The 16,406-nt window shown below is 41.5% G+C and overlaps 1 protein-coding gene across 2 annotated transcripts; it reads left to right on the top strand.

Annotated features, from left to right (window-relative positions):
* The first annotated feature begins 755 nt into the window (after positions 1 to 755).
* Positions 756 to 15,431, top strand: prkcda (protein kinase C, delta a). Of its 2 annotated transcripts, none has more exons than XM_054749302.2 (18): positions 756 to 904; positions 3,355 to 3,484; positions 3,603 to 3,802; positions 3,888 to 3,954; positions 4,105 to 4,261; positions 5,992 to 6,023; positions 6,160 to 6,245; positions 7,908 to 8,037; positions 8,116 to 8,216; positions 9,124 to 9,229; positions 9,307 to 9,437; positions 9,517 to 9,690; positions 9,780 to 9,871; positions 12,921 to 12,983; positions 14,300 to 14,438; positions 14,521 to 14,709; positions 14,972 to 15,100; positions 15,192 to 15,431. In XM_054749302.2, exons 2-18 carry the CDS (start codon positions 3,376 to 3,378, stop codon positions 15,348 to 15,350), a joined length of 2,064 nt encoding a protein of 687 aa, XP_054605277.1. In that variant the 5' UTR covers positions 756 to 904; positions 3,355 to 3,375; the 3' UTR covers positions 15,351 to 15,431. The 2 variants fall into 2 exon arrangements, with proteins under 2 accessions (XP_054605277.1, XP_015815262.1); XM_015959776.3 differs by having other exon boundaries at positions 768 to 904; positions 3,350 to 3,484.
* Positions 15,432 to 16,406: the final 975 nt, after the last annotated feature.

The following is a 16,406-nucleotide window of genomic DNA, read 5'->3' as shown; positions in this document are numbered from 1 at the left end:
GTTTATGGCAGTAAGTGGGTGTGGTGAGGGCGGGATGTGACTAAAAAGCAGCTGAGAAACTTTCTAAATAGTTTCTGATTTATGAAGCGGAGAATGCGTGCAGCTGTGCGTACTCCATGTTTGATAGATCACAAAGCTGCTTGGCGTGAGTCCATTTTTTTTGTTGAGCTTAAGTACGGTTTTAGTAAGGATTCTACGCAATGTTTGATAAATGAGACCACAGCTGTTTTCAACTAATAGCAATCGAGGCTCGATGCCCAACTCTACACTTGAGGTAGGACCTCTTCCCTGACCTGGAGAAGGCGTTCTACCCTTTTCTGACTCCAGACCATGGGCTCAGATTTAAAGGAGCCCCATCCCCCTCCTCAGCTCCACATGATGTTCTTACACCATGCACCTATATACTCCGATTTGTTATAGTTCAAAAGACTGGATTCTGCACACAACAAAAACTTTGTGCGTCAAATTACAGCTCTGAATTAGCTCGCTTGAAAAGGGTTAGGGAACCCTGGTCTAGACAAAAATATTTTCAAATACAATTTTAATTGTGGAGATTTTATTTATATTTACATTTATGTTATGGTTTAATTATATGTTTTACTCAAATTAGAATAGTAAACATGCAACATTCACAAAGAAGAAGAATACTGAGGAACGTTTGATTATATGTTACAACGGCTTGCCACCATGTCACACGGAAGCGCCCCGCGTGTGTGCGTGCGTGTGCGCACCCCCAGGTGAACGTCACAACCGTCACAACTTGCAGAGCGCTAGCGACCGGGCGCGCGCCACACTTCCTCATTCGACAGAATCACAGAGTGAAAAAAGGAGCGAGGAGGAAAAAAAGGAGCAACTTTCGTCGAGCTGCGGTGAAAAAGAGCCAACGCTGAGTGTGCAGGACGAGGTGAGAGCGCTTTTGTTCTGTTCCGTCGGAACTTTTTCAGAGTTCGACTCTTTCGGGTTGACAGTGGTCAGAAAAGTTACTTTAATTGCTCTTTTTTTCTTTTTACTTCATCGTCTTCATCTGTTGAGGAACAGGCGTTCGCGTTCCTAACGGCGGTTGCTAAAGTTTGCCGATTTATGACCCACCATAAGCGTTGTTGTCACATCATAGTAACAAGTCTGTCGCTTTGTTTGTGTGTGACAAAGCGGTAAGTCACAACAGATCATTTTAATTCACATTGGTGTCACCTTCTATTGTGATATGTAATCTGCGATAGCCGGTGCTGCAGACCCTCTGGATATTCTCACGAGGTCGAATCTGGTAAAATAGATTTAAAGAAAATGAATGGAGCGATTGACCGATAAGAGCAACTGAACTCACACATCCTTTCTGACCGCGCATTTACATAATCTAAACATGTGGTGGACGATGTGCTCATTCGTAACTCAACGGAGCTACTATTTTGTGGTTTTCATAGTTGAGCCACATAATCTCATGGGTCACGGGTAGCAAACATGATTTACGGGGGTGTAGCTGTCACAAAGACAATCTGGCTGCAAACTGCTGTTTGAGTCAGACGAGACATGACATCTGTGTTCTACAAAGTGACAACCAACCACATCCGTTGTTACATAAAGAAAATTAGGTGCATGGACCGACATGCTCGCCTTAAAAAAGCATCACGACCAGGAGTCGGGTCTTGCTCAGATTTAAAGCTGCCATGCTCTTGTTATTTGTGTGTGAGTTATCCACCATGACCTGCTTGTGCACTTTAATGCAGATAAGCTCTAAAATAGCTGAAGGACTAATTGTATTTAGCTCCTAATTAATGTTCATGGTCCATGTTATTTCTTCCTTTTCCTGTTTCATTTTCCCCATATTGTCAATTACCAAGCTTTGATGAAATTGTTACAAATCCATGAACCCAAATATTATCTCCTAATTATAGAGAACAACGCTGCGTACAAGAGACACAATTTATTACTAAACACACATGGTCACAGTGTGGAATGCAGTAGTAACACATGCCACTTCTCTTATTTAGTCCTTTGATGAATCTCTTATTTAGATCAACACAAGGAAGTAGATTTTTGTAAATTTGACTAAAGTTTACATGATGCTGATGCACTCAACTCAACTTGTGAACCTACCAGATGGGACAAATCGAAAAAGCACATGAAGCAGACAGTCGATCACTTACTGCCCTCGATCACACAGTGTGCCTGCTATTGATTAACTCCAGAAACCCCTGACATCACAGCTAAAGGCAGAAACACGGTTTTTCGCGACTCTCTGCCGCTCTCTGCACATTCTTTTTTTTTCCTCACCAATTTTTTTTTTGGTCTTACTGTTCCAGTCTTCGTGTTGGCGGCTATAGCTTTTAGGATATGACTAGGCTGACTGTGGAGCACAGCGTGCTCATATTTAGATCAGCGACATGTTCAGGCCCGTTGTGCCTTTGTAGCACAGGCAAACCCCTTCACAGATGAGCTGAGACATTTCTGAAACACCAAAGATTACAGAAAAGTAAATGTGAAACAGAAACATCGCCTGATGTTGTGCACTCAGGTTTAGATGTGAGGGATGAAAATAAAGTGATATTTTAAAACACCTTATGATACTTGGCCGTCATGTGAGATCATTTGGAGTCATTGTGCATACCAAAGCTGGCTGTTGCTAATGTAGCTGTCTACAGCACGGGTGAGCTTATGCAAGCAGTAAATGAGGCATGCAGTAACTAGTACACTGCACATAGGGTGATTGATTGCACACCCGAGTTTTACTATCAATATACACTCACTGGCCGCTTTAGCAAGAACATCTTGCAAGAACCACGCTGGATTGGAGTGCCTTCAAATCTGTCTTAGCTCCAACAAGGTTCTGGTCCACATCCCAAAGATTCTAGACTGGGACTGATATCCGGTGACTGAGGAGACCAATGGAGTCCAGAGAATTCATGGTCATGTTCTAGAAACCAGTAAAAATGATCTGATCTTTGTGACATGGTGCACGAGATGGTTCCACCGTGGTCATAAAGGGATGGACATGGTCAGCAACAATATTCTGATCCAACCATCTAAATGTTGCGGCTGAAATCTGTGTGGTTCACAGAAACTGCTTTGTCCTTGCTGACACAGAAGTGTAATGTTGAGTGTGGGTGCAGGTGTTTCACCGTGGGGCGGAGACGGGATTGCCTTTTTGATTGATTTCTGAACACCAACAAAAGGAGATCTGTCTTATCGCTTAAAAAATAATTTGACATCATAGCTTGTAGCATTGTTCAGTAAAACGTTGTAAACATAAACGGCGTATGAAATGGATACAAGGATGAGCTGTAACTGTATTCTTAGCATTCTTGGGTGGGTTAAGACCGTCGGGGTAACAACTTGTTCTCTAATCTCACAGAACAGGAGCTCCTGGCACTCATCACCATGGCTCCTTTCTTAAGGATTGCCTTTAACTCGTACGACTTGGGTGTCTTACCTCCACCAAGTGACCCACCCTTCTGTGCCATTAAGTTGAAGGAAGCTTTAAGAACAGGTGAGAAAATCATGCGTATCATGGGTGTTCTTGTTTTCGCAGAAGTTACCTTTTCTGTGAACATCTCTCTTCTTCAATTTTTTTCTTCCTTTTTTTAATGTTTCCGTCTTCTGTTTAGAACGAGGTAAGACACTGGTTCAGAGGAAACCAACCATGTACCCGGCCTGGAAGGCATGTTTTGATGCACACATCTATGAGGGTCGTGTGCTCGAGGTGCTGCTGATGAAGACGGCAGAGGAGCCACTGGCCGAGGTCAGTGTGGGCGTGTCTGTCCTTGCTGAGCGCTGCAAGAAAGCTAACGGACGTGCTGAATTCTGGGTAGGATTTGAAGCATTGCATCACCATCTCTCCTCTGAAGCAGAGTTTGAGGGTTTTGTTAAACGGAAGGTTGTTTCCTCTTTAGGTGGATCTCCATCCTTCAGGGAAAGTGATGATGGCTGTGCAGTATTTTCTGGAGGGTGTGGATACAGGTGGAAAAAAATATATATATATTTTCTGTTTAGTTGCTTACTCAACTGTAATATTATCAAATCTTTTATAAACAGTGAGATAAATCCTTATGACATATTGTTTAAGCTGTCATGTACAATAACCGATTTGTGTCATTTTAAATTCGGTAGAGATTAGGAATCCTGCGAAGGAGGAAGAGGTTCCTACCATAAACCGTAGGCGAGGAGCCATCAAGCAGGCAAAGATCCACTTCATAAAGAACCACGAGTTCATTGCCACATTCTTCAGACAACCGACTTTCTGCTCTGTGTGCAGAGAGTTTGTCTGGTGAGTTCAGTTTTCACTTTAGTCCTTTAAACACATCTTCAACCAAGCAGAATACCTTCACCACTGCATAAATAGGTACAGTCAGTTTGAAGTCTAATCATTCAGAAGCATGTCAAACTAAATTGTACTCATTGAACTTGTTCAAGACAAAACCATTTTTAAAATGATTATTTCTGATTATAATCATCACTCTTGAGTTTTTCATGCAGGCTGAACATGAAAATAGTCTCCTACACCTATCTCCTGCATTAGCTTCTGACAGAAAATAGATGGTGAAACTTTAGGATTAGAAAAGCCTGACAGATCCACGTCACTCTGTCACTTAATGTTCATGGACTCACCCATCTTCTCTCGTGACAGGGAAGGCTGTTGTTGGTTTAGCGTCCAGGAAAGTTGAGAACATCTCTGCTAGTAGAAGTTGACCATTAGCGTTAGCAACTCCACCACACAGCAGAACTCCTTCAGGCTTGTGTTATTTGTGGAGATAAAACATCAGTGTTGCAGAGCAAACGGAGTCAGTGGTAGAATTGTGTTGCTGTTATCCAATCGGAGGCGAAATATCCAAATATCAGGAAATAAGAGTCCAAATCCTGCTGTCTGATGCGCAGCTCTGATGTAGCTCACTTCTAGTTCCTGAAACAAGTGCATCAGTGCTTTTTTTTACCCAGAGTATGAATTACAGGGTAGTGATGCACCGATGTGAAATTGTTTGGCAGATACCGATATCCAATATTAAGATCAGTGTTATGGGCGATAACCGATATTTGCCGATACCGATATACTGACATTAATGCTTCTAAAATCAGCAGATTTTCTATAAAATGAAAATTATTAAAGCTGAATTTACATTATTATGTACACACACAACACACACATTTACGGTTCTGGGATGATTTCATTCACTGCTCACATGACTAAACAATCACACATCACCCCCCTCACCCTCTGAAACAGGCAAGCAAATGGAGACGAGATGGAGAAAACATTGGTTGTTAATATCAGCCTGGTTTTATTTATCGAACCGATACCGATATGTCAAAAAATGACTAACATCGGCCGATACCGATATTGATGCCGATATATTGTCCATCCCTATTACAGGGCATTCATTCCTACTAGAGACCATCCATCCACTATCTGTATCCGCTTGTCCATGCAGGGTCGTGGAAGCGTGGTGCCTATCTCCAGCAGTCAGCAGGCAAACATCCTCACACCAGATGTTGCTTTTATGTTCGTGTTCCATATTCAACTTGTAAACGAGTGAACTGCATCTTTAAACTGTGAATCTTCTCATACAAATTACCAATTGGAAGATGCAGAAGTGTCTTTTTCAATTAACACATTTGTATTCAGTTTTTAACAATATAAAACAAAAAATTCAGTTTTTACAATGTCCACCTTTGTTTTCATTTCAAACATATGGATATAGCTCTGCTTTTCTTAAATAATTAAAAGTAGAATATTTGTTTTTCAGCTACCATAAATAATCCATCACTTGGTTAGCATGTGAAAAACAACAGCAAACAAATGCCCATTAGCTACAGATGGCTGCACAATTTTGTACTTCAGTGCAGATTTTTAGCTCAATTATAAAAGAACGTTTGCTACGACACACTGACTCACAAATCAGCATGCTGTACATGCTGGTGTGCAAGTGATTAATTCGTATGTTACTCACATGATCCACAAAAATCCCAAACTGACTCGTTTCTGCCTTTTGTCTCCCACAGGGGACTCAACAAGCAAGGCTATAAATGCCGACGTAAGTGTGCTAAAGCAAAAATAGCAGCCAATGTATGAAAGTTAGAGCTTTAATCGTGAATACAAATATTTTTGACATATGCTCAGATAGTTAATTGGTGTAAATAATTCTCTAAGAACTCTGTTTTCTTTCACAGAATGCAACGCAGCCATCCATAAGAAATGCATAGACAAAATCATAGGCAGATGTACTGGTACCGCTGCCAACAGTCGGGATACGATGGTATGTAACACACACACACGCGCTTGTGTGAGCCGTCTCCATATGTCTCACATTTATTGTGTGTTTAGTTGTGTTGGTTCAGAGTTGCTTTTCTCACTCCCCCTCCTTTTCTTTTCTAATATTTTTTTAGCATTTTTTTCAAACACATCATTATTGCATTACAGAGTTTAACACTTAACACCTACGTACTCCACTTATTATAAACCAGCTTTATTTATAGACAGAAATTAGAAGTGTACATTTCTTTTCTTAGACAATAAAAATCTAAATACATAAATGTAGTAAAATTAAAGTTAAACCAATTAGCAGAGTTTAATGCAGCTCAAAGCATTTGTTGTATGTGTTATTCATGCATTATGAATAAAGACAAAATAAATATTTAAATCTGTCAGTTGGTTAACCCTCCCACTGTCCTAACGGGTGTGACCCCATGAGGAAAGTTGACCATTGAGCAGGGTTGATGGTTTATCCCTTGGGTCCATGTGGCAGGAGTGAGGAGTGAGCACCACCTCACCCCTGCCCCGTGGACCTCAAGGGATAAATTATCAATCCTGCTCAATGGTCAACTTTCCTCGCGGGATCACCCATAAAGACAGCGGGAGGGTTAAACATGAAAATTTAAGGATTAGTTTCATAAAACTTAAAAACATGCATTTTTCATTCATTTGTGTTATAAAAAGTAGTTGAAAATCTAGTTAGACTTCAGTTTCCCTGTTTAAGTCAATAATTGTGATCACTGCCCTGGTTTCTATTGTGTTGCTCAAGCCAGTGCCTCACTGGGCTGTGACTGTTGGTGAAAAACTCCAATCGGCAGCAATGGAGGGTCCAAAATAACTCCAGATGTTAGCAGATCTCTCGTGTGAATCACTGGACCTGGTTCTTGTGTTGCTGCGTTTAAAACATGTTGAAAAAATTAGCAAAACAAATTTTCTTTCAAATTACAAAGTAATTGTTGTAGTCTAAAACCCTTATCAGTTTAGTTTCTGTGAGTCCAGCATGTGGGAAATGTTAGGCTAGAGAGGGGTTTGGGACCAAATAGCAAATAAAATATGGATAAAACTACCCGAGACACTTGAGCGGTTGTTCATTTCTATCTAACTGATGCTCTGCAGACTTCTGTCCAGTGTTCCTTTCTATTAAATCAAATCCTTTAGATGTTGTGTTTAATTGCAAACCCTGCAAGTGTTGATCTTCAGTGTTTGTTTAGCTCACAAACAATAATTATGGCCAAACATGCAGCTTCCAGCGGGTTGCCCAGTGGGTTTGTGGGCTAGTATGGAGTTTAAATGATGTGTAGATGCCACTCAACATGCGCTGGTGTTGGGGTTAATCCACTCTGTTGGATCAAAGACGCTGACTTTCAAATGTTTCATCAGTCCACTTACTGGAAAGATTCGTCCCATCAAGGAATCGGCATTCTAACCTTTATCTCCCTAGCGGGGAATACAGAAGTCCAACTGACCCAGATGAAAGCTGCATAGACGTAATTAAACATGACCAGTTTTTTATTATTAAACTAGAAACAGACACGGGAAAAATAACCTTTCTATCACCTCTGAGGACTAAACCTGAGTGAGAACACAAAGCCCCAAACAACAATGGTGGACACGTAGCATGTACAGCTCATGAAGAGAACCGCGGTGATGTTTTTACTCCCAACAGTTCCAAAAAGAGCGGTTTAAAATCGACATGCCCCATCGTTTCAAGACCAACAACTACATGAGTCCCACCTTCTGCGACCACTGTGGGAGTCTGCTGTGGGGTCTCGTCAAGCAAGGCCTGAAGTGTGCAGGTACCTTACAGATCAGACCAAACAGCAGCTAATGTGTGTGTTTCTGTGACCGACAGACATGCTTTTTTCTGTCTGTAGATTGTGCCATGAACGTTCACCACAAATGTCAAGATAAAGTCGCTAACCTTTGTGGCATCAATCAGAAACTACTCGCTGAAGCACTAACACAAGTCAGTCAGGTGAGTTTCTGGACACACCACGGAGCGTCTTGTCTAATCAGATGTCTTCAGCTGTTCAAACTCACAGCAAAGTAAAGTGGAGTACTTCTAAATGAGCTGTCTGAACTCCTGTAGCGCCCAGTTAAATATCCTGAAGACATTCAGAGGTCTGGTTAATTAAATCTGTTGCATTAGTTGGCATGTTTATCTGCCTTATTCAGGTGTTTACACTGTTTTTGTATCTTTCATGCTCATTTACTCTCATGAAATTGCACTGACATTATTTTAGAAGGTATTTGTCTAAAGCAGTGGTTCCCAATCTGGCGTATGCCCAAATTTGTCCGTGCTGAGGTTGTGAGGTTACCAAGATAATTGTTGTAAAAATGACATTTATAAACTCACAATAATACCCCCAGTAGTATAATCACAGCTCTGTATGTCTGTATGAAGTTTTTAGTAATCACTTTGAATGTGTGGAATCCGGCAGAAGTTGTGGTTGGGGGTCCTGGCTTATCTTGGACACCGGCAAGGGGGTCCCCAAGGAAAGAAGGTTGGGGGCCACTGGTCTAAAGAGATGTTTAAAGTATACATTACAATAATTTACTTGGTGTTAGATGTTTAATAAGGAGCTGAAATATTAACATCATTGTGACTTGAGCTGCATATTGCTGAATGTACCCTTGTTTATTAATACCGTAGTGTGAACCTCCTCCCTGGTCCAAGGTGTTTAGGAACTGGTTCGTTTACTTGTTGGTTCTTTAGTCTCAAGGCTGCAGAAAAGAATATTTGGGGATTTTCACATTATTGTTAAAGTCAAAATAATCAGATAAAATATGTTTGCTGCAGTTAAATCTGAAACTGGCGCTCTGAAAGAATTCAAGTTAAACTTATTTAAGTGTTGCTTCCTGTTTTGTCCCCTGGTGTTCAGAAATCCTCCACCCGTCGCTCCGACCCTAGCCTCTCTAACCTCCCTAACTTGTCTGATATTGGAATATACGATGAAGTGAATAAACTGGCTGGACTTGACATCACCGGTTAGTGAACGTTCGTGTGTTTGCTTTACAAGATAGTCATCAGAGCAAATACTCATATGTTTGGGTATTTTGTTTAGATGGTTCTCCCTACGGCCAACTGTGGGAAGGCTCCACCCCTCGACCACAGTCTCGTCTCACCCACCTGACCCGTATCAACGTGGACCACTTCATCTTCCATAAGGTGTTAGGAAAAGGCAGCTTTGGGAAGGTACCAGCCAGCTCGACACTTAAACCAGCTTTTTTAAACTATGAGGTTGATTAGCAACGTTTCTCATGCTTTCTTGTAGGTCCTCCTGGCAGAGCTGAAGGGTCATGGAGAGTATTTTGCCATAAAAGCTCTAAAGAAAGATGTTGTGCTGATGGATGATGATGTAGAGTGCACTATGATAGAGAAGAGAGTCTTGGCTTTGGCCTGGGACAACCCCTTCCTCACCCATCTTTACTCCACTTTCCAGACAAAGGTACGCCGCCTCTGTGCCTTTATTTGAAATGCACTTCACAGCACTGATGAAATGAAGTTCTAGATGCTAAAGATGAAACTTATCCACAGGAGCACCTGTTCTTTGTGATGGAGTATCTGAATGGAGGTGATTTGATGTTTCATATTCAGGAGAAAGGACGCTTTGAGCTTTACAGATCCACGTAAGTCTGAGCTCTCAGCATCAGTTCAACTATTTAGGTGGGATTTTGTTCAAAGGGAGATCATGCTTACTGGTTTTGAGTCGCGGTGTGTTTGGTACATAATGTACTGAATGCCAGATGGACTAAAGGCTGGCTGGTTTCCATTCGCTCCTGTTCAGTAGCAGACAGGCCTTGTAAAGAGTGGAAAACTCAGCGTCTGTGTACTGTTGTGTGTTCACGGGGAGGTATCGGTTACTAACACCCACCTCTCATCACACCATTGGAATCCCTCCAGAAATAACAATAGCAAGCTGCTAAACGAAAGTGTGAAAACGTCCAAAACTCTAGCTCTATAAACAAGTGAAGTCTTTAAGTCACACGTTCTTAAAGCTTTCTCAGTAGCTGCCGCTGGAAAAGTCACAAATCAAGTTTACATAAATCAAATTAAAGAGTCATGGTCCTGGGCTAGGATTCACAGAGAATTATTCTTTTGATGCATTTAAAGCCTTTGTTTAGTGGTTTCTAGATGATTGGAGCAGCTCTCCACTTAGTAAACAGTGAAATCTGATCTCACATTAACAACAGCTAAAGTTAATCACAGTCTGTATTTATCCTGCTTCGTTTAGCCTCCAGGAGAAAGACCAGTAGTTTAATTATCTTATCATGAATGCAACAAGCTCTCCCAAATGTTCATTTTTCCTCAGAATTTTGACTTCAGCTCATAGCTGTCTACACTAGGTGTTTCTCTTTATCTGCATTCCTGGTCCGTTACAGCGATTAGTTAGCCTATATGTGTTGTCAGCGGAAATGAAGTGAGCAGAAAATAAATGCAGGCCAGCAGAAACGCCACAAATCAGCCCTACGTCTGAGATTAGAACAAATAACCGTGTTGATTCTAGACGATACAACAAACAGCCACGCCTCTCTGTCCACACTTTAGCTTCTCTGTTTGCTTCTGGATTGTTGAAAGTACAATTATATGCTATTAGTTGTTTGTACCTTTAAAGTGAAGCAAATAATCACGGTATTTAAAGTAAGGCGTTTTTCTCTTTGTGTATTTTTATCATCCTTTGATAAACTAGATGTATTGATGCATCAGTGGAGTCCTTCAAATGTATAAATTTGGCAACGTCTTGTTTAAGTTGAACCAGACGGGACCGTCTCAGCTTTTTTTGTGTTTGTCTGTTGTCTGTATGTTTTTGTGCATAAAAAAGCTTTTAGGTTCCTTTCCCATCATTATCTTTTTTTTTCACTGACACGTTTTACACTGTTGTGTGAAATACCGTAATTCTGCAACGGTTTGTGCCAAAAGAATATGGTAAACCTCGTTCCGTTGTTGGAGAGTCAGTCTCTCACTCACCCACAAACAGGACGTTCGTGGCAGAGACAGATGGCCAAAGTCATTTTAATATCGGCTGTAGCTAGCCTGGCAAGCCAGACTAAATAAATGTATTATTTAGTCTGGCAACGCTCCGTTGACGGCTCTCGGTTGTGGGGCGGGTTCTACCGTTGTCTTTCAAATGATTTCCTCATTCCACTGGACAATGAATGTGACATACTCTTGTTTCACGCTGTTGCATCATCCCACCCACCAGGCATATAGAGTGCCCTGATTGGCCCACAAAGCGGATAAAGCTCTGTGATTTGTTCACTAAGCAGATAGAGCACTATGATTGGCCCACCATTATGGACCAATCACAGCTCTTTATGTGTTTGAAACCCCTCTAGAGATCTGTGATTGGCCAGCCAGAATGCTGTTGGGGCTGCAGAGGTTCCAGTGGAGCGTTCCTAGACCAAACTTTCCAAAGCAAGAATTTGGTCTAGGTCACTACGCTAGGCTGTAGCAGCACTATGTAAGGAAAAGAAAACGGGGAAATAACCTAAATGTGCAGCTCTGTACTTTGGGCTCGGCTCTGCCACCCCCTCGCTCCTGCCGCTGCAACATAGAAAAACCCCGGAGGTCTAAAATCGTTGATGCATCAAATCCTGTGTCAGTAAGGAGTGCTACAAACAACTGCAGCTTTGACAATCACGTTATGGCGTTGTTTTAACTCACAATATTGGATTAAAAAAACGATAGATCATTCAGCCCTACAACTTATTATCAGACATTTTCTGCATGTTTTTAAGGTAAAACCGTTCAGCTGTTTTTTTTTTTACAACACATCCTTCTTTGTTGGTAACAGTCATATGTTTAATATTCCTGCCTGTAACATCAGGTGCGTATGTTGCCTTTAAAACTTTCCATGCACCTGTTGCTGCACATCCTTCAGACGTTCTGAGTCACGTTTTCAGAAGTTAGGTATCAGTTTATGACAATGCGTGTCTGGTTTTGTTAATTGAAGTGATGTGTGTTGCTGTCCGAGCTGTCACGGTTAAACGGAGAGCTGTCATCTCTGATCATGCAGCGCTTTTCCCTCGGCTGAGACTAAACCCAAGAGCTTCAGACCTCTTAAGATGACTCCTTAAGATAGTAAATACTGCTAACCTCACACAAAATGTTATCCATCCCACATCACTGCTGGCTTAGCTGAAGCCAAGCTACTTCTGCTATATAATATCTATTTTTATGTTGCATTTTATGATTTTTAGGGTGTTTTGTGTACATTTTTATTGTTTTATTCACATGTGAGCACACCTATGTGTTTGAGCAACTGGATGTTTACCATCAATAATAAGTGAGACATACTGAGCAGCTTGATGCAGACAGCTTATTTGGTCATTGTCGGTGATTCTTTTCAGGTGAGCAAACACAAGTTTGGTGGGACTAAGAGTGGCTCTGTTTGCTTCAGGCTACAGTTGTTTCTGCTAATACAAAGCAAGAGAAGCAGGCCAGCGATGGGCTAGTCTCTCAGCATACAGAAGGTTTTGGGTTTCACATTATGAGAGTGTTAGTCACATGTCTTATACTCCATACAAATGTTCTGCTCAATAATTCAGGTGTACACTGAAACAGGTTTGCCGTGACACCAGTGTTCAGCTGTCAGCGGCGTAGTGAGATGGCCTCTGAGATAGTTGCAGCTTCCCATTAGAGCTGAGGGACTGATGTCTCTCCCATCTGTTTCTGCAGGTTCTACTCCGCTGAGATCATTTGTGGTCTTCAGTTCTTGCATTCCAAAGGCATCATCTACAGGTCAGGAAAAATGTTCTCAACCTCACGTCCTACACTTAAAAACACTGCTCTCTTTACTACCCAGATGGTCATTTAGATTGTTATTTTAGCACCACAGCTTTAAGCTGCAGGTTCAGTGTGTAAAAAAACAAAAACTCACTTAGGTAATCCCACACAAATGTTTTTTCAGAAAGTTTAAATACCATTGTGTGGTACAGCAGTCACGGGAAAAGGCTGTTAAGAAAACTGAGACACAGTTCAAGCATCTGAAGATAAAAATGAACCCGTGCATCCACATTTTCACAAATGACATGACAAATACTTGATTTCATAAGCTTTCATTACTAAAAATGCACTTTTATTTTAGACATAAACCTAAATAATCATCGGTAGTTTAATGAGCAGCACCCCCTTGCCTTTTAGTTCATAATGGGGGTGCAGAGTAACAAGCGGTCAGCTGACCGTAGCGAGCGCTCAGGCACATAGGGAGAGGACAGGTCTGACAAATTCTAATTCTAATTCAAAAATATTTTATTAATCCCAGAGGGAAATTGATTGCTGTAGTAGCTCAGAATGATAATAATAATCAAGTCATCAAAGAGTTGTTGTATATTACAATGGCTGTTGACAAGAAGGATCTCCAGTAGCGGTCAGTGTTGCAGCCAAACTGAAGAAGCCTCTGACTGAAGACACTCTTCCGTTGTCGGACAGTCTTGTGAAGAGAATGCTCAGGGTTGTCCATCATTTTCTTGATTCTCTGGAGAATCCTTCTTTGCATTATCTCCTCCAGTGGTTCCACAGTCGTCCCCAGAACAGAACCAGCCTTTGTTATTAGGCTGTAGAGCCTTTTCAGGTCCCTGCTTCTGATGCTGCTACCCCAACAGACGATGGCTGAAGAGATTACACTCTCAGCAACAGACTTGTAGAAGATCTGCAGCATCTTGCTACAGACATTGAAGGACCTAAGCGTCCTCAAGAAGTGCAGTCTGCTGTGTCCCTTCTTGTAAACGGCTTCGCTGTTCTTTCTCCAGTCCAGTCTGTTGTCCAGGTGAACTCCAAGGTATTTGTATTCCTCAACCACCTCCACTTCTTCTCCCATGATGGAAACAGTGTTTGACTCCACCCTGTTTCTTCTGAAGTCTAAAATCATCTCCTTTGTTGTGCTCCTATGATGGTGCCAGACCATTCAATGCTTTATATACAAAAGCAGGATCTTAAATTGTACCCTAAAAGCCACATGTAGCCAATGGCGATGCTCCAAAACCGGGGTCACATGGCTACGTCTGCCTGTGTTGGTCCAAAATCTTTTATATCCTTTTACATTGTTTTGTTTCCAGAGACCTGAAGCTAGACAATGTGATGCTGGATTATGAGGGGCACATAAAGATAGCTGACTTTGGTATGTGCAAGGAGAATGTGTTTGGAGAGAATCGCGCCACAACTTTCTGTGGTACCCCTGACTACATTGCTCCAGAGGTACAGCACTGCTCTCAGACAATTCTGCTGATATATTTATATCGTCCTGACACATCTTTTGAAACCTTGTGTGTGAACTCAGATCCTGCTCGGACAGAAATACTCCTTCTCAGTGGACTGGTGGTCGTTTGGGGTCTTGTTGTATGAGATGCTGGTCGGACAGTCGCCTTTTCACGGCGATGACGAGGATGAGTTGTTTGAGTCCATTCGAATGGACACTCCTCATTATCCCCGCTGGATCAACAAAGATACTAAGGACTTGCTCGAGCGGGTCTGTACCTAATATTTCAGATTTAGTCCTCCAACACGATAAAGCATTGAGTTAATTCAAAAAGTGTCACATGATTTAATATTTAAATAAACATAATACGTTTGCACATTTCTCTAAACAACAACACACTCATTTTGCTCCACACAAAATGTTCAGTTTGCTCTTTATTTCCTGTTTTATTGTTGAAACACGAGTATTTTATGTTGGATTACATTTACCTAAACCATAATAAAAACATTTGATCTTTCAAACTTTTCTGCAGCTGTTTGAGAGAGACCCCACACAGAGGCTAGGAGTAGTGGGTAATATCCAATCACACGACTTCTTTAAGGTCATTAACTGGGAAGCCCTGGAGAGGAGGGAGATTGAACCACCCTTCAAACCCAAAGTGGTACGCTCCATTTCTGTTAAACTATAGATAATGTGTTGTCTTCACTTATGTTTTACCATTTTAGCTGAGTTTTGTGTGACCTTGTTTACAGAAAGCACCAAATGACTGCAGCAACTTTGATCGGGAGTTCCTCAGTGAGAAGCCGCGGCTTTCCCACAGCGACAAGAACTTCATAGATTCCATGGACCAGTCTGCGTTTGCTGGTTTCTCCTTCATAAACCCCAAGATGGAGCAGCTTTTAGAAAAGTGATTATTTAACAACTCAGGAGACTCTCCTGTTGTTCATGGAACGGTTCACTTTACTCACAAACGAGATGCTCTTGAGTCAGTATTTATGTATGTTTGTTTTCTTTTGGAGCATAAGCTTTTCACCTGTGGTACACATAGAAACTGGTCGTCGTACTGTATATATGGATGCTGTACTGGTGGGCATGCTTATTAATGTACCAGGCGTTAAAAGCCTGTGTGAGTAACAATATAATGATAGGAAGCTGAAAATCCTTACAGGTCACATGACATCACCACTTCCATCTGCACGCATTTTTCTTTTTGACATGCAGCTCAATCAAGCTGGGGATGGATCGTTATGAAGGGGAAAGCGTAAACCATACGTATATTTACATCAAATCTAGATGAAGTGTGTAGATGAGGTGACTGCATGTATATGACACGAAACAACTTTAAAATATAGAGGAATTTAGAATCTTGTGCTTAGCTTGATAAATTAACAAAACAGTGTTACAATCAAATCTAAATACCAGCAGCTGCACTCTGCTGTATAGACAGACCCTACAGAGTTCGTGCTAGTTACATGACTGGGTCATCATTAAATGATGTATAGATGTATATTGTTGTACGTGTATATTGGTTCACTAAGATGTACTTTTTAAAAATCATCTCCATATTTTTCATCTGATTAAAGAAACCCATCAACTCTCAAGCCTGCCAGGATTTTTGTGTATGTAATATTTTGAAAATAGAACGCTATTAGAGATTGTGTTACAGCTCCCGAAAAGAGAAAAGCCATGCATCCATCTGACAGACAAGGTTTGCCATGGCAGTGCAACCAGCTGATTGGCTGCTTCGGATGTCCATGCCCACGCCCCTCTGTCACCATTGGTCTGGCTTTGTGCAGCCTGTCATGATCATGAGTGGAAGCAGCATAAAAGGCTGTTTGGTGCAACTCCAAAGAGATGAGACTGATCAGAGAGATCTTCTTGATAGCTCCTGCCTGTGTGGCAGCTGGTGAGGCCTTTTGGAGGCTGGTTTTAAAGTGCAAAATACTCGTATCTCCCACAGTGTGTCC

This window comes from Nothobranchius furzeri, chromosome 3 (genome assembly GCF_043380555.1).
Source record: "Nothobranchius furzeri strain GRZ-AD chromosome 3, NfurGRZ-RIMD1, whole genome shotgun sequence".
Classification (NCBI taxonomy): Eukaryota; Metazoa; Chordata; class Actinopteri; order Cyprinodontiformes; family Nothobranchiidae; genus Nothobranchius; species Nothobranchius furzeri.
Note: the sequence above shows the minus strand (reverse complement) of the source record. Positions and strands in the feature narration are given on the sequence as shown.